General features: G+C 47.5%; 1 protein-coding gene across 3 annotated transcripts in view; it reads right to left on the bottom strand.

Annotated features, from left to right (window-relative positions):
- The window catches only part of PRKCE (protein kinase C epsilon), a 498,772-nt gene extending 491,243 nt beyond the window's left edge, over positions 1–7,529 (bottom strand). For 2 of the 3 annotated variants that reach the window (XM_084828974.1, XM_084828982.1), the window contains exon 1: positions 3,794–7,529. In XM_084828974.1, coding sequence (XP_084685100.1) covers positions 3,794–4,141 — 348 coding nt within the window. In that variant the 5' untranslated portion in view covers positions 4,142–7,529. The remainder of the gene's footprint in view (positions 1–3,793) is intronic. The other variant, XM_084828976.1, reaches the window with a different exon arrangement.
- Between the last annotated feature and the right edge of the window lie 17,430 nt (positions 7,530–24,959).

The raw sequence follows: 24,959 nt of genomic DNA, 5'->3' as shown, positions 1-24,959 counted from the left end.
TCCAGGGGGAAGGGCTATGGCTCAGTGGCAGAGCACCTGCTTTGGATGCAGATGGTTCCAGGTTCGATCCCCGGCATCTCCAGGTAGGGCTGGGAAAAATCCTGCCTTAAACCCTGGGGAGCCACTACCAATCAATGCCAACAATACTGGGCTAGATGGACCATGGGTCTGAGTCAGTATAAGGCAGCTTCCTCTGCTCTTTCCATACTTTAGCTTTGCCATATGAGTAAAGACAAAAAGTAGATATTTCTGATGTCTCTGTGTATTGATATATCACCTACAAACAATAATACTATGAATGCATGAATCCTTGCTGTTTGGGGAGATCTGAACTTCAGGGCATAGTGTGGTTCAACTGGGAATTTGTTTCTTTCAGTTGGTTTTGAGGTGGTGGTAGTTTACAAGGTCTCTGATCGCTGGTTCACAGCTACTAGGCCAGAAGAGAGATTAATCCGACACTGCTGCAAATTTTGGGAAGAACCTCAAGCTCAGTGGTAGAACACAGGCTTTGCAATCAGAAGCTCCCAGGTTCAATCCATGAGATCTCCAATTAAAAAGAATGGATATCTGGTAGCATGACTGGGAAAAGTATGAGATCTCGGAAAGGCCATCACTGGTTGCAAAATAGACAGTACTGAACTAAATAGGCCAATGTTCTGTTACAAGTGCGAAGACAGTGGAAGTGGTTGACTCCTCATTTGCAGCATTTGGAGACATTTGTTTACAGGGCAGCAAGCATGTGTGTTCAAACCACTTCCACCACAGAACGTCTGTCTGAATTCACCCAGAGACAGCCTCATATGTTCACTTGCAGATATGCCAGCTGAAAATGTCTGCGGAAGGCTGCAATCCTATGCTCAATGACAGCCTACTTGGGGGAACTTACTTTCTCCACATTGTAAAACTCAAGTCTTTGCACATGCATCTGTGGAGCTAATGTGGTCCAACTAGGTGGACTGGAAAGATCTCAGACAGCCAAGCTCAGCCAATGCCCTGATCAGCCGCAGGCACACTGGGTGGTCTGTGGCACGTCTCTGGCTTTCTTCACTCAGAGCTTTTATCCTGCGATTGAGATTGCTCCCTCACAGAAGTTTGCAGGCTCTTTACATGACGCCGTGACCCTCCAGGGCGTCTCCTGCACTAAATGCCCTCTGTTTCATTTTTAAATAGATCACAGATAATGAGCTATCAAATTACCCCAAGAAGAGGAGCGAGATCAATGAAAGATAAGGGAAGACTCAGATAGGAGAAAGGAGGGGGAAAGAGGAGGGGGGAAAGGAAGCAGGTGAAAAAGGGAGTCATTGTGATCCTGCATTTAAAACGGAAGCAGAAAGCCCCGCAGAAAGCCCCGTTTTAAATGCAGGATTTTAGGCTGGTGGAGAGATGCCATCTGTCTGTCTCTGCCTCTCTCCAGGTGCTTCCAGATGAACAGCTCGTAGTGCTACCAATCAAAAGCCATAGTGCAGGTATTCCATCTTTCCCCCCTTAACCAATTTTCTGTGCTAAGAGAAAAGTCAGAAGTAGTGGGAAAACACAGGACAGTTACAAATTGAAGATGTCATCATCTGCTCCCCACCCCCCACCAATCCATAAAAGGAGCAGGACAATAGCACAATAAAAGCCTCATCTGGAAGCACCCTCGGTCTTCGTTCCCCATCTGTAAAATGGGAATAGCAAGGACCTGGCACAGGATTTTTATGAGGCAAAAGGCAGAAAACTACTTTGGACATCAAATGGGCCATATACATAATTAATCATAACAATAATGGCTTTTGCAAGAGGCTGATATTTACAGGTCCAAATATTGCACATACCATAATAATGCAGCATTGGGGTTACTTCCACTGTCTCACCACAAATACCAGGAAATCTGCAAAATTTGAACACTCGTTCCCACCTTTTAACTTTCTCTTGCTCCCATCTTTACTGTCCAAAAACTGTATAATCCTCAAATAACTTATTTCAGCAGAAAAATCACTGAATGACTACAGTTAATTCCAGGGAAAATGGCTTGAGGATTGGGGCCAAAGGTTGTACACATGCAGTTCTTCTACCACTGGAATAATCCCTTGGGCTCACAATACTCTGATCAGATGTGCATTTTTAAAAAAATTATTTTTACTTCCAACAGAGAACTAATTTAAATGTACATGGAGGAATTTAACATGTGAAATCCAAACAAGAATACATCACAGCCTTTACCTATTTCCTAGCCAATTCATAAAGCAGGTCAGAGTACCATAAATGCAATGTAACAGAAAGTTAATGATGCTTATGTCCATTTCATACCCACACTTAAATCACTTTAAGCCATCTGACAATTGCACAGGAGTTTATCTCACATTTAAAACCAACTAGTTTTTAAAAAGAAAACATATAGCCACTGCTAAGGTGTTTCTATGACCAAGCATCACAGCTGTTCTCTTAAACCTGATTATATTTAACTTCCCATGATGGGTATTTATTTATATTGTATTTATTTTAAAACCTCCTTTTAGGATAAAGCCTCCCAAGGCAACGTAAAACCATACGACATAATAAACAATGACGAAAAACAATAATAAATCCTAACAAAAAATCATAAAAATGCACACTTTAGGACTTAAGATTTTACATCATTTCCAGGGGTCTACCTGGGATTAGGCCTCAAGCCCACATGTTCACTCCTTCTACTCTATTCTAAGTGGGTAGAAGGTAACTTGCGGATGGGCGGATCTCATGGTCAGATATATGTGGGGTCTCCCAGTTCATTCATTACTTTCTACTCACAGCCAGACCAGAGGGAACTCACAAGGCCAAGTCCTATTCCCAAGTCACCCCAAGAAGAATCTTTGGGACCATATAACATCTGAACAGGCCCTCCATAGTCTCTGCCTGACGCATCTCTCCCTCTGAAAAAAGACTTTTATTGGTTTAGTGTCAACGTTATTTCTAAAGCCAGCTGTCATGCTGCCTCAGTTCTAGATGGTCCCAGACGCTCTACAGTGGTCTTTAAACTTTGCCACCTCCCAGTCCTGTTGCATCAAGACATCCTGAGATACTAGATACATACTTTGCGGGGGAGCTGTAAACAACCAGATGCATTTCAAGCACATACAGCCAAATCTCTCCATCATGGAAAGCATCAACCCAAGAAGTCTCAGAATCCGGATACCATATATAAGAATCTGTTCTTTCACCGATATTCCTGGGGTTGCTTGGGATTATGTGCTGTCTATGTATGTGTGGGCATGAAAACACAGAGGGAGGCAGAACGTATCTTGACTCTGCTTCTGCCACCAAGGTAAAAGAGCTGAGCAGTTGTGGCGAAAGGCTGCCTCGATTCAAGTCCTGGCCTGGACAAGAGTGACATTGTTACAATCAAAAGGCAACCTAAGCCCAATAGCACAGAGGCTGCAGAGGTAGTAATAGATGTTCTCTTAAGCGCAGGAAGTGGAACATTCAGCTGGTTGCTGTTTTGTGTACTTAAGGCAATAGTGCACCTGGGGATACTCATGTCTCTCGGGTGAGTGCCATGTGAAAATAAAACCCATAACAGTCAGGATTCGGACCTTTTAGGGTTTTGTTTGGGGCTTGGGGCTTTTTTTAGTATGCCTTCATTCACACATGGTAGATCTGAAAACCTCACCTTGCACAGTCCTCCTGAATAGCTCAGCCACCTGCCTGAGCATCAACAAAACCACCCATCCAAGATATGTCATGTCCCTGACACATCTGTCAAACCAAGCGCATCCAGCTCAAAGCCTTATAAAAACCAGACGGCCACGGATGCGCGCACCGTCTGGGCACTCACCCAGTCCTCGAAGTGACGGCTCCCATTCTGCAGCAAGTCCTCAAACTGGATAGTACAGTTAGCCACAAAATCGTCGTACCCAATGGGGGCATCGTGGAAAACGGCCATCTCAATCTTCCTGCCATTGCAAACATCAGTCACAAATTCATCGTTCCATGCAGGGCTGTTGGTTTTCTGTTTGGTCGAGGTCTGCCCGATCCGGGAATCATCCACGTTGAGGGCAATGTAGGGGTCCAACAGAAAGGTCTGTGGCCTGGGACCCACTGCATGCCTTAGTGACCAAGGTGTGGGTTTCAGATTCACCGCTTCGCAGATTTTAATTTTCAGCATGCCATTGAAAACCACCATGGTTAGATGGCTTCACTTTTCCCTGGGATTAAGCACACTCTGGAGTGAGGAGGGATCCTGGGAGATTTCTCCAATAAATAAGAAGGCAGGTTTGAGGGAGGGGGGGCAGGGTGTGCAAGCTAAGAGTAGGGGGGCTCCTTTTTGTTGCTTTTGCTACCTATGGTTCTTTAGCCTTTCCTCTTGCGACACCCAGTGAATACATGCATACATACATACACACACACACACATATAGATAGATAGATATTTCTTTGCCCGTGTGTTTTCTAACGGACAAACAAGGAGGGGACAGGAGGGAAGGGAAGGGGAGGGGGGATTCGTCCCTGCTTGCAGAAATCCAAAATGCAATCCGAGCACAAACCAAAGATCCTCGGAGGGTGGATACAGAAACAGGCGTTCTTTCCCCCCTCGGCTCCGCCGCCGCCTCCTCCTCCGTTTTTCCTTTGCTTTTTAGATCATAATCCTGGAGCCGTCTTCTGCGCGCACACGCACGCGCACACACACACACACAAAAGCAATCCGAAGCTCTTGCACGCGCTAGTGGTGTCTTGTCTGTGCGGCGGCGGCGGCAGCAACAACAGAGGAGGAGAAAGGAGGGAGGGAGAGGAAAGGGGGACAGAGAGAGAAAGAGAGAAACCCACCCAGAAACACCAAACCAACCAAGCAGCCCTTCCTACTTCACAGCCTTCCGATTGAAGGGGGGGGGAGGAGGAGGAGGAGGAGGAGGAGGGGGGGGGAATCACACAGCCTGGGGAACCTTACATCCGCCTCGGCTGCTGTTGCTGCAGGAGCTTCCTCGCCTTCTCCTCCTCCGCCTCCTCCTCCTCCAAGGCCAAGGATCCAGGAGATCGAATCCAATGCATGGGGAGAAGCTGCTCCGGATCAGACCGCTCGGGGAGTGCAATTTGTTTCTTCCTTTAAAAATGCAAAGCGCAATCCATAGAATTGCTGAGAAGGAAGCCTCCGCGATATATTACGAAACGAAACAACAACCACCACCCCTCCAAGCAGAACCGCGGGGGGCCCCCCCACCACCCCTCCCGCCCCAACCGTCTTCTGGATGGCCGGTGCTGCTGCTTAAGCCTGCCTGATGCTGGGGTAAGGAGCACAACCCCGCCTCTCGCGCTCGCTCCCTCTCGCGCTCGCTCTGTGTCTGTTTCCCTAATGCAGGAAATGCGCAAAAGACGTCAGTGTGTGTGTCTGAGTGAGCGAACAGAAAGTTTTGCCTGTTGGGGGAGCAGTACGCTTAAAGTGATCACCAGCAAGCAACACAGCCACAAGCCGGGACAGAAGCGCCCGGGCTGAGCCGCCGCCGCCGCCGCCGCTTTCTCCCGGGGAGGGTCGTGACTTTGAACACATCCTGGGCAGGAATCCTGCTCCCCGTCACCGCTCTGCGTGCGCCGTGTGCGTTTCCTCTGCCGCCGATTTCAAACGTCGGCGGTGTCGCTGCTGTCGCCATCGCCCTGGAAGGCGCCGCCGCGGCCGGCAAATCGTGATCCCCCCCCCCCACACACACACTCTTGCAAGAAGGGGGCGATTTTAAAAGCCCCAACTTTCCCCCGCTTGTTGATTTTAAAAGCCCCAACTTTCCCCCGCTTGTTGATTTTGTTTCGTTTAAAAACGTGTCTGCGCCACCGCCGCCTTTCCACCAGTTTTCAAGGCTTTCAAACCATGTTACAAATAATCCAAGCAATGGGGGGGGGGGGGTGCCATCATAAAACTGCAAATCGGAACATAGCGCAGCAAGCACACGATACACACGAGTCGGGGCGTCCAGTGTCTTAAACGCCGCTAGAAGCTTGGGACTGTCAAAACTCTTTACCTAGCGGAACCCTCACCAAAAAAAGAAAGAAAAAAGTCGATTATACTCACTGCTATATCATAAGAACATAAGAAGAGCCCTGCTGGATCAGACCAAGGCCCATCTAGTCCAGTATTCTGTTCACACGGTGGCCACCCATTTCCCCATGGGAACCCAGAAGCAGGACGTGAGTGCAACGGCAGCCTCCCGCCCATGTCCCCCAGCAGCTGATGTACATAGGCTTACTGCCTCTGATACTGGAGGTAGCACATAGCCATCAGGACTAGTGGCCTTATCCTCCATTAAGATGTTGATCCCTCATTTAAAGCTGCCCAAAGCGGTGGCCATCACCAATGGAAGCATCTTGTGGTAGCAAATAACTATGTGCTGTGTGAAGTACTTCCTTTTACCTGTCCAGAATGTCCCACTACTGAGCTTCATGGGATGACCCCTTTGGGTTTTAGTATGATGAGGGAGAAAAATGTCTCCCTATCCACTTTCTCCACACCATGCCATCAGTCCCATCTCAATTCAACGATTTAAAAGCCATACTGAGAACTTCATACCGCACCCATGCACCCTATAGATGACAGCACTGTGCTAAATCCTGATCATTTTTTAATTGCAAAAGACGTAATTATCTTCCCCCACCCCACCCTTGTTTTGCTTCCCCCACACCTGTCAAGTGGGCTATTCTCAAGGGAGATCACACCCGGTTTTTAATTTCTGAAAATAAAGGTGTACGTTTGTGGGATCAAGCCTCATGGGAAATCCTGCAAAGTTTTTTGGAAGCCCTTGCTCCCAATCCCAGATATGAGGGGAAGGGGTGGTGGAGTAAAGAAAATGTATTTTGCAGTGCTCGCTTGGGGCTGCTTCAGATGTGTCAACATTCCTACATGGAGAGCCCTTTTGTGGAGAAAACAGCATGCAACATGTGGGTACAAGATCATTGAGGGTGACAATTACACATACGTGTATTTCACCTCATGTAAATGCACTGGCATGTTTCAATGGGCCACCTGTTCTTAGCAAATGTACACATTGTGTGCAAGCAGTGAAATACATAAATGTGCTTTCTTTGGAAACTAAAGGTGGTGTGTGTGCAAACTACAGCTGGTTCAAATTGCTCCTGCCAGGCTGTTGACAGGGTCCCATTATGCAGACTACACTGGCATTCAATCTCCGTTGGCTACTGCTGTGTTTCTGAGCCCAATGCAAAAGAGCTGGTTGTTATCTTTAAAACCTACAGATTGGGTACAGAGTATCAAAACAGCCGCCTGCTTCCGCCGACCTGGTAAAATGTTCTGGGTAGGCTCTTACCAGGTGAGACTGGTGAGCACACCTGTCAGGGTCTTCTCAGTGGTGGGGCCTAAGCTCTCCAACTCCCTCCCTCAGGAGGCTTGTTTAATCTCTTTCCTCCCAGCTTTCAGAAAAATGGTTAAACCCATTTTGTTTTAACATACGAGTTACATTGCCTGATCCCTATAGGAATTGTTATGGTTATGATGCTGATGTTTTAGTAATCAAACTGATTTTATTGGTTTTATTATGTCTGTGACCTACAGAGCCAAAAAGCAGCATATCAATATTATATAATAAACAAACAAACAAATATGCAAAACCATCTCCACACAGGTTGCAAGTGATTTCCCACAGGGAGATGCTTTAATTCTGTGAGCAGGAATTATGTGGTATAGGTGGGAATTAGATCACTTTTGAAATCATCCTCAGGTGTACTCTGTTGCTACTTCAGTTGTCTCAAGGGTTTCAAGCTTTCACTGTCAAAGGCTTTGGGGATTCAAGACAAATTACACTGATATATGGTATCTTTAGCTAAGGCCTAGAGCAGCCTTCCCCAGCCTGGGTGGTTAGGCATGCTGGGATTTCCAGTACAAAATATCTGGAGGGCCTCAGGTTGAAGTAGGCCGGCCTAGAGTTTCTAAGGCCTAGTTTTCAGTGAGGGGGAAAACCTGTGTCAGCTGGGTTGTACCACTTGGGAAAGCATAAGAACTTAAGAAGAGTCATGCTGGAACAGACCAAAGGCTGACCTAGTCTGTTCACACAGTGGTCAACCAGCTGCCTGTGAGATGCCCACAAGTACAACATGGGAGCAATAGCACCCTCCCAAGCAGCTGGTAGAAAGGGCATACTGCCTCTGATTCTGGAGGTGGCATATAGCCGTCATGACTAGTAGCCATTGGTAGCCTTATCCTCCATGAATTTCTCTAATCCCCTTTTAAAGCCATCAAAGTTGGTGGCCATCACTACATCTTGTGGTAGCGTATTCCATAGTTTAACAATGCACTGTGTGAAGAAGTACTTCCCTCCTTTAACTATGTGCTGTGTGTAGAAGTAAGCAGGTGGGTGCTTACATAACATTGCCACTCCAAACACATTAAGGGAACAATCCTATGGCTGCTAGTCAGTGGCTACACAGCCATAGGATACGTGGTTTTCCAGGAACCTACCTCGGAGCCTGCGCTCTGAGGTCGGTTCCTGGAGAACTGGCCTTCCCCCCCCCCCCACCTCGGCGCTGTTTCTCAGCCCTGTGCTCCACGCTCAGAAGAGGAGCCAAAACGGGGCATTCCAGGGCGGGGAGGGCAGAAATGCCAGTACAACATCCTATGTGTTGTCCGGCAGCCTCCTCCCCCACCTTGCCTTCCCACGGCTACACAGCCAAAATCGGCTGTCTAACCCCAAATGCAGGGCAGAAGAAGCACAGAGGGAACAATCCCCTCCGTGCTTCTGCCCTGCATTGGATAGGCAGTCGCCTCCGAGTCTGAAGGTGGCTGCCTACCCCCAAAGGATTGAGCCCTAAGTCCCTACACATAGAAAACTAGGTATCTGAGAGAAGGGTTTCAGCCTAGCCTTCTCCGTGAGATCTAGTTTTCTGCGTGTAGGAACTTATTTTGTATGGAGGAACATTCATTCATGTGAGTCCCTACTACCAACTTGCAGTCCAAAGTAGTACAGCCTAGACATAGGTTTCGTACCTCAGTGGGATTTGGCCTAACACAGAGAAAATCACTTCCAGGCAGGAGTTTTACAGATATTTTCCCCTATATACCTCAAAACACACATTTATAGATTTGTCCTCTCACACGCACAGAGGTGCCAGGATTTTCTTTAACCTAGTGCTTGTCAGGGCGGAAACTGAGCCCATAGAGCCCCAGAGCGGTTCTGATTCTGAGGAAGAACAGCAATCCGTGGGAGAGGAGCTCGCTCATCTCTCACAAGCACAGCAGCGGGCAGAGATGCCTCCTGCCAGCATTCCTGGGATAGATAGTGACCCTGGCAGCGAGGGAGCGCTGGAGAGGGGTTTGCTGGACGCTCGACACAGACACAAGGAGCAACGACAGATGGAGGGTGCGGAAAGGAGGCATAGCGCTCGCTTGGCGCGCAAACAATGGTCACGTCCCGAGGACCCAAGGGAAAGAGGGAGGATCTCTCCAAAGCCCATAAGTTCAGAGTCTTCCCATGGTTCCCCTTCAAACGGGGACCAACTGCCTTACCTGGAGCTTAGGCTACTCTGCTATCTTTCCCCAGTGCTGTTCCTTGCTTAGTCGCTAGTGATTAGTATCTGAAAGAGTCATAAAGGAATAAAGTCTCGGAAAGAATCCTCGTCGTCTGTGTCCTGAGTTGGCTATTGGAGGGGACTGCTAGAGGCAGCTAGGGCGCTCCTGATAGCTTGGTCCCCGTTCCTCTTTTTTTTCTCTCTCTCTGCTCCTACTGCCTCTGGAGGCTGCCATGGATTCGGCGGTGCAAGCTCTCGCAGAGAACCAGGCTCTTGGTGATCAAGTGGCTCAACTGATGACTGCCATACAGAGAATGCAAGCTGCGGTTCAACCCCCACCACCTCCGATTCCCCCCTGCCGCAAGTGCCCGGTGGCTCTGCCAGAGAGGTTTTCTGGTGAGAAAGGACTTTTTCAGATTTTCCTTGCCCAATCAGAGCTGTACATGCGCCTACAACCTGAGGATTTCCTGACAGAACAGGTTCGTGTGGGCTTCATAATTAACCTACTTTCAGGCGTGGCAGCTAAATGGGCTTCGGGACTTCTCGCTAATGACCCCCTGCTCAGGGACTATCAAGGTTTCATGACAGCGATGGCCAGTTTTTTCAGTGACCCCCTGCACACACAGACGGCTTCTCGGGAGATTCGCCGCCTCAGGCAGGGCAAGGACTAAGTTTCCAGCTATGAGACAACTTTTTGCTTGCTGATGAAGGATTTACAGTGGAATGATGCCGCGCTGGTGGCTCAGTTTTTGGACAGTCTGAACGATGAGATCTTGGATGAGTTGACACGCACGCCTAGCCCACCTACTTTGGAGGACCTCATCCAGACCTGCCTCCAGATAGATAGTCGGCTGGAGGGGCGCCAGCAGAACCGGCGGGGTGCCAGGGCCCGAGATTTCCCTCCTCCCATTCCCCCACATTTCCTGCCCCCTCCCCCACCCCCTCCCCTGCAGTGGGGGCGGAGGAGACCCCGATGCCGCCGGAGGAACTAGAGCGGCGGTGCACGGAGCGCCGATGCTTTCAGTGTGGAAAGCTGGGATATTTCACCAAAACGTGCCGCACCAGACCCGCAGCCCCACTGCCTCCTCCTCTTCTTTTCCCTCCTCCTCCTCCTCCTCCTCCTTGTCCCCAGGCCTGACTAGGCTGCCCCCCAAGCCTGTTGGGGGTCTCCAGTGTGGGGGTCGGCTCCCCACCAGATGGATGCCTTCCGCAACCCCCCCCCCACCCTCCCATCTGCTATTGCATGTTCACCTCCACTCCTCCCAGTGGGGTGGGGTGGAGGCCCTAGCTTTAGTGGACTCTGGGGCTACAACCAGTTTCATGGATGAAACGTTCGCTCACTTCCACAAGATTCCTACCCTGCCTCTTCCTGCCTCCTTGGCAGTGGGGACCATCGATGGGCGTCCTCTTTCTTCGGGCGCAGTGACCCGGATTACAGCTCTGCTCACTCTGCGCGCCCAGTCCCACGTTGAGCAGATTCAGTTTCACTTGGCCAAGGTTCCCCAATACCCAATCGTGCTGGGTGTTTCCTGGCTTTCTAAGCATAACCCTCAGATTTCTTGAGGCCTTCAACAAGTGGAGTTTACGTCTCCCTACTGCCGGGAGCATTGTCTCCCGGAGGAGGTGCCAGTCCCAGCCCAGGTCTTAACCCTTTCCTCCCCCTCCTCGTCTGCTTCTGGCAGTTCTTCTGGCAGCTACCATGATCCTCCCAGAGAAGTATGCGGCTTTTCGGGATGTTTTCGACAAGAAGGAGGCCGACCAGCTCCCCCCTCACCGCCCTTTTGACTGTGCCATTAACCTCATTCCAGGGGTGACCATCCCTGCCGGCCAGCTGTATTCAATGTCGGAGCCGGAACTTCAATCTCTGTGGGAGTTTTTGGATACAAACCTCAAACATGGCTTCATTTGCCCCTCCTCCTCCCCCGCCTGCACCCCTACCATCTTTGTGCGCAAAAAATCAGGAGAACTCTGCCCTGTGCACGACTTCAGAGTGTTGAATTTGGTCTCGATCCCTGACAAGTACCCCCTCCCCCTCATACCGGAGATGCTGGAGCACTTGGGGCGAGCCAAGATTTTCACAAAGTTGGACCTGCGTGGTGCCTACAATCTGATTCGCATCCGGGAGGGGGATGAGTGGAAAACCTCTTTCAGAACCCGGTACAGAGCGTATGAATACCTAGTGATGCCATTTGGGCTCACCTGTGCCCCCCCCCCCCATTTTCGCGTTTTATGAATGCCATCTTCTGGGACTATTTGGACACTTTCCTCATTGTGTATCTCGATGATTTACTTATATTTTCTGAGGACCCCCACGGCCATCAGCACCATGTCTCTGCTGTCCTCCAGCGCCTCTGCGAGCACCACCTTTATGCCAAGCTGGAGAAATGTGCATTTGACCTAACCTCTTTGGACTATCTCGGCTACATTATCTCAGCTGACGGTATCAGGATGGATCCTGCAAAGGTCCAGGCTGTCCTCTCCAGGCAGGCTCCATCCACCAAGAAGGACTTGCAAAGTTTTCTGGGGTTTGCTGATGTTTACAGAAAGTTCCTGCCCAGCTTTGCTCGGCTGACATCTCCTCTCACAGACCTCCTTAAAGGCAGGAAATCTCCTTTTCATTGGGCGGCATCTGCCCAACAGGCTTTCGAGGAACTTTAGAAGCTTTTTAGTTCTGAGCCGATCCTATTACATCCCGACCCGAGGAAACCTTTTGTAGTGCAAACTGATGCCTCTGACTTTGCAGTGGAGGCGGTGCTTTTTCAGCCAGTTTGGGTGGGCAGCAGGTTGCAACCCTGCTCCTACCACTCCAGGAAGCTGAACATTTCTGAGAGGAATTATACCATCTGGGAGAAGGAACTGTTGGCCATCAAGTCCGTTTTGGAGACCTGGCGTCATCTTCTGGAGGGGGCACAGCACCCAGTCGAAGTTAGAACCGACCGTCGCAACCTCGAACATCTTCAGACAGCCCGTGCCTTAAACCAGAGGCAGATTAGGTGGTCGCCTTTTTTTTCCCGGTTCCACCTTAAGATTTGCCATGTGAAGGCCTCCAACAACCTACAAGCAGATGCTCTTTCTCGTAAGCCGGACCTCCAGCCAGGGGGTAAGGGAAACTCCCCTTCTGATTCTTCCCCCCCAGAGCCTGGCGGCAGCTGCGGTGCCTCACTTTTGGGAGGACCTTATTCACTCTGATGCTTTTGCTCAGGATGCTTTTGTCCGCACAAAAGTGGAGGAATTGGGGCTAGCCTCTGGGCGCCCCCCCCCACTCTACCCCCTTCTCTTTGCGAGGTGGCCTGCTTTACCATTCTGGCTGGGTCTATGTGCCTTCTGGATGCCTCCGCAAGAAGGTCCTCCATCAGTGCCACGACTCCCCCACTGCTGGGCAACTTGGCTTTACCAAGACCCTGCACGGAGTGACGCGGGATTTTTGGTGGCCTCGTGTGTGTTGGGATGTCAAGACCTATGTCGCCTCCTGCCCAACCTGCTAGCAGGCGAAGGCCCCCTCAGGCAAGCCACACAGGCTTGCTTCACCCCCTGCCTACCCCCTCAGGACCTTGGAAACTGCTCTCCCTTGACTTCATCACTGACTTGCCTCGCTCACATGGTAAGACCACTATTCTGGTGGTGGTGGATTTGTTTTCTAAGATGGCCCATTTCATCCCCTGCTCTGGGTTGCCCACAGCCAGAGAGACGGTGGAGCTTTTTTTGGCGCTTGTTTTCCGGCTCCACGGATGACCCGAGTGTCTCATTTCGGATAAGGGGGCCCAATTCACTGCCCATTTCTGGAGGGAGCTACTTGGGCTTCTCCATGTGACGCTCCGTCTTTCCTCCGCCCACCATCCACAGACGGACGGTCAGACCGAGCGCACCAATGCAACTCTGAAGCAATATTTGCGCTGTTATGTCAATTACCAGCAAGATGACTGGTTTTCCTTTCTGCCTCTCACAGAATTTGCTTATAACAATGCCTGCCATGCTTCCACCCGCCAAACTCCATTTTTTGCCAATTTTGGTTACCACCCCAAGGCTTTCCCATCCACCCTAGCTCCCTCTTCAGTGCCAGCGGCCCATGAGTTTTTAGAGGAGTTGCAAGTGGTATACCACCTCTTACAGGACTCCCTTGAGCAAGCCAAGACAGCCTACAAGGCCTCTGCGGACCAGCGGCACCAGCCGGGTCCATTTCTACAACTGGGGGACTGGGTTTGGTTGTCCACCCAATACCTCCCCTCTCACTCGCCTGCAAAGAAGCTTGCGCCTCGCCGCACGGGGCCTTTCCAGATTACGGCCCAGATTAACCCTGTTTCTTTTCGCCTGACTCTCCCCCCCTCCATGAAGATCCATCCTGTTTTTCATCAGTCCTTGCTGACCCCCCTGGTTTCTGGCGACCCTCATCACTCAGCCGGCTCCCCCCCCGCTGCCAGTGCTGGTGGAGGGGGAGGAGGAGTTTGAGGTCGCAGAGATTCTGGACTCCCGCCTTTCTCGTGGCCGCCTGCAATATCTGGTGGACTGGAAGGGGCATGGCCCAGATGAGCGATCCTGGGAACCCGCGGAAAATGTGCATGCTCCGTTGCTGCTGAGGCGTTTCCACCAGCTGTACCCCCACAAACCCGGGGGCCCAGGGGAGGAGCACGAGGGGGGCCTCATGGGAGCAGGGATGATGTCAGGGTGGAAACTGAGCCCATAGAGCCCCAGAGCAGTTCTGATTCTGAGGAAGAACAGCGATCCGTAGGAGAGGAGGTCGCTCATCTCTCACAAGCACAGCAGCTGGCAGAGATTCCTCCTGCCAGCATTCCTGGGATAGATAGTGACCCTGGCAGTGAGAGAGCACTGGAGGGGGGCTTGCTGAACACTCGGCGCAGACGCAGGGAGCAACGATAGATGGAGGGTGCCAAAAGGAGGCGCTCCGCTCATTTGGCGCTCAAACAACGGTCGCGTCCCGAGGACCCAAGGGAAAGAGGGAGGATCTCTCCAAAGCCCATCTTCCCATGGTTCCCCTTCAAACGGGGACCAACTGCCTTACCTGGAGCTTAGGCTACTCTGCTGTCTTTCCCTAGTGCTGTTCCTTGCTTTGTCACTAGTGATTAGTATCTGAAAGAGTCATAAAGGAATAAAGACTCAGAAAGAATCCTCGTCATCTGTGTCCTGAGTTGGGTATACGAGGGGACTGCAAGAGGCAGCTAGGGCGCTCCCGACAGCGCTCCTCCTAAAACTATCTCCAGCTTTCATAAGATAAAAACAGTCTTGTTTTGCTCTACTATTGTTTTCCACCTACCAAGGAACCTATTGTGTTTTGGCTAAGGTTGGAGACTTTTGTAATTTCAAAAATTATGTGTTTGTTTCTTCATCCCAGCAGTCCTAGGCATAACCTGAAACCATAGCAGCACCTAGCAGAGACTAATTTGAATGCCCTGGTTTGCACGTAAAGACAACCCAGAGTATGGGTTGAGTATGGTTTGTTGTTGAATTGTGGTTGTCGTTATGTGTGAACCCTGCACTATTGTTTAACAATGGGTTGTTAACCACAAACAACCCAGGAAGGGAACCCATAGTTTGTTGTTGGGTTGTGAACTCTGGGTTTGTGGTTAACAACCCATAGTTGAACCATAGTGCAGGATACTTTGTGTGTGTTATGTATTATGTGTGAACCAGGTCAGTGTCTGCTATCTCCTCCTACATTCCATTGTAAGACTGTAACTAAATGCAGAATCCATGGCTTCACCATCAGTCAACTCCCCCGCCCCTTTGCCATCTAAGAGTTCTGGAGAACTCAAAAGCTTGCACACTATTTTGTGACATATTGGTGTAATATTATATCTAAGTAGCATAATACAAAGCCAAATGGACAGAGGTCTGGAATGTCCTGGGCTAAAACAAATATATCCAAAGTAGAGAAAAGAGATTTATTTAGGGAAATATGAACATAAAATCAGTCATAGGAGAAGATAAACATTCACATAATATGCTAACTTAGCTGTTTGAATTAGCTGGAAATGAGAAGCTCCATCAGGGCATGAAACTACGAATGGCTTCAGATGTTATGGCAAGCTCAGTCACACAGATGTGCAAGCGCTTTGTGCTTCCAGTTGTTGTTCTGCAGCTGCCACAATGTCTGAAGGAAAACTTGCACTAGTAGCCTAATTCTGTATATGTTTATTCAGAAGCAAGTCTTACTGAGTTCAGTAGAAAGTTTGCATATGATTTCAGCTTAAACACTTAACATTATATAGGGGCAATCTACATTACAACTTTAAACTGGTTTCAAACTGGTTTATCTAAAGGGATCCTGCAGTTTCATGAGGGTACTGAGAATTCTTTGCTAGAGACCCCTGTCCCCTGCCCAAGTGGCCCCTTTTCCTAGAGCTACAATTCCCAAAATTCCTGTATTTGGTAGCCATAATCGCTAAAAACAGGTTTGAAACCAGTTTAAAGTTGTAATGTAGATTGCCCCTGAGACACTATAATCTGTATTGCTTCACACGTTCCAAGATTTAAAACAGAATCTAAGGCTGAGCTCAGCCCTGGCGTCTAAAGGGATTTGGGGTTTGGGGGAGAGGGGAACGACATTAAATTATTGTAATAAGTTGGAGGAGAGAGAGCATGCCAGGGTTAATTAATTAAGGGCGCAATCCTATGCATGTTTAGACAGAGAAAAGGCCTACAACTCCCAGTATGTCCCAGCCAGCATGGCTGGCTGCCGCATGCTGGGAATTGTAGGCCTTTTCTTTGTCTAAATATGCATAGGATTGCGCCCTTAGTGTGTTTTATTTATTATGTATATTCCTCTTGTCTATTTAAATAATGACCAAAGCAGCTTGCAACATATAATATATATCATTAAAAGAGAACATCAACAATAAAATACCAATAGTAAAAACAAACATCAAGAGACAGAAGAACATAATCTTCATCATCAGGAAAAAATCAGGTTTTTGATTAAAAGCTAGCTTATTTTTTAAAGGGTTTTCCATCCATCGAAATATGGGAAGAGACGAATCCTGTGAAACTCTACCAGCAGAGAGTCACAGAGTTGTGGCTCCACCAATGGGAAAGCCCCATCTCTCCCCACCCACCCCCCACACCGGATCTCACACATGGACAGAACAGAGAGCTGAGTCTGATTGCAAATTCCAGGCTGCTTAATAAAGGAGCAGGGGGTTCCTGAGGCTAATCCAGTTCCAAGCGGTTTAGAATTTTAAAGACCAACACCAGTACTTTAAATCAAGTCAAAAAACAAATCAGCCCTTCAAACTGAGCCCAGAAATAAATGTCATGGCCTGGTAGAGAGAGGAATATTTGGCAGGGGGGACAGACCCCATACCCATACTCCCATGCATATCCCCCATAAATTAAGGATAGCAATTTATGAATAGCTGTTGCACAGTTTATATGAGTAAAGAGCATAATCGCATGGAAACTGGTGCCAATACATGACATTAGCACACGAGGAGATGTAAAAGCCTGGTGTGAATATTTATGCTTGCTTAGAATTTTCCATCCAGCTGTTTAGTTATTCCCTCGTCTCCTTTCATTTATCTTGAAATCAAAATCCCATTGGAATCTTTGTAGCATTTTCCAAACTGTGATAAATTGTTGACAACTGTAAGTTTGGACGCAGGCAGGGTTGGAATCCTCCTCTCCCCCCACCCCCACTCCACATTGCTTTGAAGAGCTGTAGCTGGCTTAAGTTAACCCCCCTCCATCTCTTGCTGAGGGACAGTGAGGTAACGTGTTGGGATTTCAGCACGTGCTCCTTCTGGCCCGCATCAGCTGTGCAGCCATCGCTCCCCACTACGCCAGTATTAGAGGGGGCAGAGCCTTGGCTTCTAAAGAAAGAATTTCCTCAACTTCCCTGTTAAGTGCCTGGGAAGCGAACAGAAAGCCAAAGGGAAACGGCCTTCCCAGCTGGATCGGAGACTACGAGGAAGGGAACAGTGTGGATATCCCTCTGCTGAGTGGGATGTTTGGAGGGCAGGAGGGGACAACAATGCAAACCAGCAGAACGATACAACAGGATGGAGTTTGCCTTCTTCCACCAATGAGTTCCTTGGGCCTCATGCACACAATTTCTAATGACAGTTGTCATGCTGATGATATACAGCTAGGATCGTAAACTCATGCGAGGAGATGTTCAGACATTACAAGCAAATGTAACCGTATTTTTTTGTAGAGCTGAAATGTTTAGTTGATTGATTGGTCAGATTAGTTCAGTGGTTCTCAGACTTTATTTTTTCTGTGGAGTTCTTGAACATTGATGAGGGTCTCAGTGGGTCCCTTAATAAACTTGTTTTTGTCCCACAACTCAAAGCACATTCATATATCATATTTTATTTTTTAAAAATCTTCAGCATCCCATGAAAAATTCCACTTAATAGGAGGAAACTTTCTTGATTTACATGCAGAGTAACATGCAGAGTAATGTGATTCACCACAGAACCAATGCAGGACAACAAAGAGACGTGCTTGACACAACCAATTTATTTTAAAAAGTAAAATGTATATATGTTTAGGTAACAATTTATCCAATTTTTGCTTAGGGCACAATCCTATGCATCTTTAGACAGAAAATTCCTACAACTTTCAGCATTTCCCAGCTAGCCAGGGCTTTTATCTATCTAAACATGCATAGGATTGCACCCTTAATGGTTTTACTTATAGTCATTAAACCTTTACTTTTTAAATATGGGATGATATGAAGATAGGAGGTGGAGACCTAAACAGGAGAGCAGGAGGTAGGAGGGTGAAGGGTTTACTGTTTGTTTTGTACTGGAAGATGAAAAAATAAATATAATAAACTGTTAATAACGCACAAACAAAAATCTTCAGCATTAGCATCATCTCAAAGCCACTACCGTACTATGACAAACATGGGCCCCAGGCCAGACCAATGAGAAGGGCCTCTTTATCAGGTAAGTTTCTCTTAGCCCCTCAGAGAACCTGTGTTATGCAGCAGCTGTACACATTTAGTAAATGCATACTATGTACATACATACCATTTAGAGAAAAACTAGTAGATTGCACCAGGGCCATATTATGAAAATCACAGCCCCCAAGCCAGGGTGGCACAACCTTATTTCTCTTGAGGTGTATGTTCCCATGTAGGTAACCTGTCGGGGTCAACATGTTGATAGAGAGTGGAGCCAAAGCCAGAGTGGGCAGGGCCAGAGCCAAAAGTGGGTGGGTCACCCTTTTTCTCTTTCTGTCACCCCCTTTTCTCTCTCTTTCCACCACCTCCTTTCTCTCTCTTTCTGCCACTCCCTTTTCATTATCTTCTTCTTCCTTCCCATGTAGCAGGCTGCCAGGGAAGAAACAGATTGCCCTTGCCAGATGTCTGAACTGTTCGCATGCAGAGGGCTTTTGAAATTAGGCTCAGGACTGCATGTGGCTCTAGGGTCATAGGTTGCCCACGACTGCCCTCGGCCAAAGTGTTGTTAGCCTGTTCGATAATCCAGCCCTTGTCAAAACAGCCTTGATCTCCATCATCAGAGAAATGAGTCAAGGCCAGTCCAAAGTATAAATATTGTCAACTGTTCTGCATCCTTTCCATGGTCCATCAGTGGTCCACAGACCACAGTTCAAGGACCTCTGGATTAGTTGAACAAAATCTTTTTGATTGACTAATAAGGTGCCCTGATTAACTGGGCAACAGATTTTTAACAATTAATTATTTGTTAATACATGTACTTTAAAAAAATGCACCATAGGCATCATTTTAGAAGATACATCTTCCCTTTTCACAAAGGGTGGGATGTCTCTTCCAAGATAGTGTCTGCTGTGACATGAGTACATTATATATATATATATATATATATATATATATATATATATCCTCTACCTTTCCACCAATAATGTGTACATTGCTCAGGGCACCTCCCACGCTGGGCACCTACCAAGGGCCCACACCCCAGCAGGGGCCCACTGACAAGAGCCCCTAGACTCACTCCACCTCTTCACCATTGCTCACCTGCCGTTTGCTCTGGCCCAGACAATGGTGGTGGTGAGGAGAAGCAATGGATGCTCCTGCCTCCTTACTCACTGGCTCTCTGCCTGTCAAGCAAGCAAGTGATATCTATAATGAGAAAGAGGATGAGGCACAAAAGCAGCTGGTGACAATGGCAGTGAGAAGACAGACTCGTTGAGGGAGGGGGCCCATTGAGGGTGTCTTGCCCAAGAGTCTTCCACAAACTGGAGTGAGCACCTCCTCACCATGCTGATGGTAAAGAGACATCATATATACTAACAGCAAACTCAGGTGCTGAGTTATGATGGCTTTGTAGCCCAAATGGGGCTACTGAGAAACCAGAGGGAGGTATCAAATGTTCTCTGGAACCCCTGGGTTTGCAGAAGGAGAAAAAAAAATGTTTAAGGAAGAAATTGAAAGAAAAAAACTAAAATAGGCCAATGATGACTGAGCATGCTCAGTGGCTACAGAATGCTGAGTGTCTGTTGTAGGGGCAGATGGAATGGAACAGAACGGAACATCCTGAATGAAGGCGTGGCTGGCTGGAACAATGAACACTCCACACTACAATATTTTGTTGCAGTTCTCACGTGTATAAAGCAATAACATACACTTTCCCCCTTCAGAACTGTTGTTTTTACTAATATGGCATGCAGATTTGTCTTACTGATTAAGATTTCCCTATTGGGAGAGTTTTATATTACCAATGTCAAAGCAGGAGTTCTCTGTTGTTAACTTGTGTCACAGAAATTTCAATAGCCAGTGCCTCAGATTATCATGAATGGTATACTACTGATGATCTTATTGAATATATCTCAACAAGGATGCTGAAAATACTGAAAACAACAGTGGATAAAAGATATTCATATCTGCCTTCTTGGCATAACTAATTCTGATAGCAAGGGTTGGGTTACCTGCATGCGAGATGTGGATATTTGTAGCACAAGGCCTTGCCGTTATCCACTGGCATTGTCTCTCCTGCCATCATTACAGCTGCCAGCTGTGTTGCTAGTGAACAAATTTCCCCAAAGTATGGCATTAGGGTTGACATATTTTTAATAGACAAAAGTGAACAGCTGCACATTAAAAAAAAAAAAATCAGCAGGTGAAGGTTTTGCAAATATAGTTTGGAGAAAGCTGCACCCATCAACCTTTTGCCTCCTGTGCAGCTGCCAAAAACACAGATCCTTGACTCATTTAAAAAAGGGGGCAAAGACCTCCTCTATGTAATAGAGATGGCCACATTTCCTAGCAATATGAACTGCAGGCATATGCAAATGCATGTGTATTTACATATGCAAATATATGTGCATACTTATAAATATTTACTATAATTTAAGTTTTATAGTAGACAAGCTAATTAACCCCTTGCTTGCTTTCCATGTCCCAAATTGTGCTTGCTTAAAACTTACCCTCCACGCACCCACACTTTTCCTTGGTCTTTCAGGCCCAAATCCAGACAGGGAGGATGGAGTGTCTTGGACCAGCAAAGAGCTGTATGGCACCTTAAACATTTACTGATTAACTGCAAACTGAACAGGGCATACTGGCAAGGGAGAGTGTGGGAATGTATTGTAGACTAGAATATATGCATGCCTATATATATGCATAGCTGCAAACTTACACAATGACTAGGGAGTAACTCCTTTTAAACATAATGGGATTTACTTCTGAGTAAATCCTCACTCACTTGTCCCCTTGCCACCCCCATCACCAACAAGCACAACAGCACCAGAGATCTCAGGACGGGAGGATGTTGCTTTGCTGCTCCTGGTCCTTGGACCAAGTGGGGAGGCAGAGAGATCTGCCACAAAGGTGGCTTCTCCTTTTATTTCAAATCCCGCCCCCCTTTTTTTGGAGTAGTTTCTGGGATTCTAGAACACATTTTTTTTTACAGTTCTTCAGTTCTAACTTCTTGAAATCCTAACATATACACCAGATGTTGCAATATTAAGTTTCTAGCAACCTCATCATCATGCAACTCTTAGGGCGCAATCCTATGGCCACTAGTCAGCAGCTAGACAGCCATAGGATAGGTTGGTTCCCAGGAACTGACCTCAGAGCCCAGGGTGGCTACTTTTGTTTTTGGTGGTTTTGTTTTTTAAATTACCAGAGTTATCAAGCCCGAGTTTCTCTCTAGATCCAGATACTGGAACTATCTTCAGGGTGGACAAGGCAAGTTGCAGCTCTGAGCACTTACAAAGAGTAAGTCACTTGTCCCCACTCATCCCAGTCAAGGTTCATAGTAGTACTCAAAGCCAGTCCAGTTGCTTTGGCCCCTGATGCAGAAAATCCTACAAGCACCTCTCCCTTTCCTTGCCAGTGAAAATACAATAATAATAAATTAAATAATTGTCCGCTTTTCATGATGTGAAAATCATGAAAACTGTTCTATGATTCTATGATTCTCTGTCCCAAATCAGCTGTCTGAGGCAGCTGCCTCAGGCTCTAAAATGTGTGTGTGTGTGTCTTTAAAGGAAACAGCTATTGGTAAAAAGGGATGTATGGACATGGGAGAAGAGGGCATCTGACTGCAGGGCACCATGCCACAAATTCAGACGTTGCTGTTCATTCAAACCCTTTTTGCAAGCAAACCGACTTCTGTTTCCCCCCAAGGTTAGTTACTGGCCCTATGAGCTTTAGGGCGCAGTCCTATCGGGATAGGTGGCTGCCTCTGAACTTGGAGGCAACCACCTATCCAATGCAGGGCAGGAGAAGCACAGAGGGGAGCCACTCTGCATTTGCGGCTAGACAGCCGATTTCGGCTGTCTAGCCACGGGAAGTCGGAGCGGGGGGAGCGGACACCAGACGACACATAGGAAGCGTCAGAAAGGCGCAACTGCCCACCCCACCCCACCCCATTTTTGTTGCTCTTACGAGCGCGGAGCGTGTGGCCAATCCACACTGCCTACAAGGCAGCATGGGAAGGGGGCGGAGGTCGCTTCTCAGGGAACCGACCTCAGAGCGTGGGCTCCAAGGTTGGTTCCCAGGAACTGACCTATCCTATGGCCGTCTAGCTGCTGACTGGCAGCAGCCACAGGATTATGCCCTTAAACTGTGATATATGATGGTATTTGGGGGTATCTTTGGCTTCTTTTGATTTTGGCCTCACTTGCCACTGGAAAATGGCCCTTGAGGGTTTGTCTAAAATAGAATTTGGCCCTCGGGCTGAAAGAGGTTCAACAGCCCTGCGGTAGATAATACTGGGTTAGGCAGATGAATGAATGGCTAAGTTTTGGAGAAGCGGCTTCTTCAAAACTTCATCCTTCTGGCACCAGATGAAGACCTTTTAATTCTCCCAGTATTTTAGCGTTTTAGCTTCCTAGTCTTTTAGCGCTGGTGTTTTAAATCTGTATTTTAAATCTCTGCATTGCTCCTAGGTTTTATTCTGGTTGTACTGTTATACTGTGGTTTTAAGCTGTCATATTTTATATTGTTTTACGCTGCGCTTTGTGTTTTTAATTTTTGTGAATTGCCCAGAGAGCTTCAGCTATTGGGAGGTATAGAAATTAAATAATAATTTAAAAAGTTCATTTGCAAACCCTCAATGACTCTAGCCAATTTTATTTTGGGGGAGGGGTATTTCTTCCTGGCCTTAACACTGTGACTTGCAAATCCAGTTAAATGATAATGACATTACATTTGCAAGCTTGCAAGTAGCAACAAGAACTCATTTATTTTTTTATTCAACTGCATGTATACTGAGCGACTTGCTGTCCTTGTCTGGCGTTTTGCACAGCCTGCACTTGCTCTTTTTCTCTGCCAGGGTATCGGCAAAGCGAAATGAGAAGAACTTGACAGCTGCAGGCTGTGTGTTACCTTGAGCCAGCCCCTGACCTTTGCATGGCCTGTGAAGAATTCTAAGTCGGCTGTGTGGAGAAACAGCACTATCTGCTGGAGAGAGTCTGCAAAAATCCCAAAAGGGGTTGAATGTTTAATGAGCTTTCTCATTCAGCAGGACTGCAGTCACTGGTGGTCAGAAGAATTCATAAGAATACTGGAGAGTGTCTCCCGGGGACGGGGGGAGCGAGGGTCACAGACGATCATCATAGCTGATCATTTGGCCTATCCCTGATATGTTCACTGTTGCTGTTTTTATTGCTTTTTAAGACCGTATCAGTTTTTATTATTTGTTTTATTATTCTACGCCGCCCTGGGAGGCCTCCTGCCCTGAAAGGGGGCCAAGAAATATTTTAAATGAATAAATGTGCCCCTACAGGACTCTTCTTCAGCCACATGTACCTTTTCTGATGCTCCATCGGGTGGGCTGCAATGCAAGCCCCAACACCAATGTGCCCCCCTGTCCCTACCTCCCCCCAAAAGTTAACAAAAAACATTTTTTAAATTAAAAGATGGCATCCAGAGCACTATGGAGCACCAAAAAACTCACATTCAGCTTGCAAGCAAGCTAGATTTGACCTTTTGGGCACTCCATAGTGCTCCGGGCAATTTTGTTTTTGGTTAATTTTTAACAAAATAATTTTCTGGGAGATGGTGGGCTGCAGGTGGGGTGGGTGGTGAGGGGGGATGGCAAAAATAGCTCCTAGACTTCCCGAAGTTGCCCACCCCAGTATTACATAGTCAGGCATTTCTGGTGTTCATAAACTGAAATGTTTGAGATTGGATAAAAAGGAACTGGTTTCACACATATTACATGAACAAGATAATTGGTTCCCAGTTATCAAATCAGATCTAACAAAAGGTTTAACTTAATGGAGGAAGCAATCCTATGGCCACTAGACACTGTCTAGAGAGCTATAGGATATGCTCTTTTCCAGGAACTGACGTCGGAGCCCACATTCCGAGGTCGGTTCCCAGAAATCCAATCTCCCCCTTTGTCCGCGCTGCCTCCAAGGCAGTGTGGAGAAGCCCCGTCCTCCATGCTCGGAAGAGGAGCATGGAGCAGCTGAAAAGGGGTGGGGCTGGGGGGCATTCCGGGGTGCAGAGAGCGGAGCTGCACGTACGACCTGTCCTATGTGTCATATGGCAGCTTCCTCTCCCGCTCGGCCCCCCTGCCGCTTTCTAGCTGAAAATGGCTGTCCAGCGAAAAAAAGCAGGGCAGGAGAGGCATGGAGGGAACGATCCCGCCCTGCCTCTCCTGCCTTGCTTTGGATAGGCAGTCACCTCCGATTCAGAAGTGGCTGCCTATCTAGTTAGGACTGCGCCCTAGCTGCATTTATTGAAACATTCAACGTTTAGGTGTCTCTGAATCCCATCATGGTTTGTTTACAAGCCATATGTTACTGGCATATCATTATACTTTGGCCTGCACCTCTGTTTATAAAGTTGTACAAAGACTCTTTTTGCATTCATACTTAATTTTACTCCAATTTGCAATTAATTATGTTTGTTTAATTATAGTTGACCTTTTAAAAGTAAAATATAAAATATTTTATATTAAAAATAAAATTTATAGTACAAACAAAGCTTTATAGTACATCATTATAGAAGACAGCCTAATTCTTAAAAAAAAAAAAAAAAGCTTTATGGACATAAACTCCTGACTTTGAATTATAGTGAAAACCGTTGTTATTCGTGGAATCTGCATG

Source organism: Heloderma suspectum, chromosome 1 (assembly GCF_057233095.1).
Source record: "Heloderma suspectum isolate Gila_16-S chromosome 1, 16-S_ref, whole genome shotgun sequence".
Taxonomy (NCBI): Eukaryota; Metazoa; Chordata; class Lepidosauria; order Squamata; family Helodermatidae; genus Heloderma; species Heloderma suspectum.
This window is presented reverse-complemented; position numbering and strand designations above follow the sequence as displayed.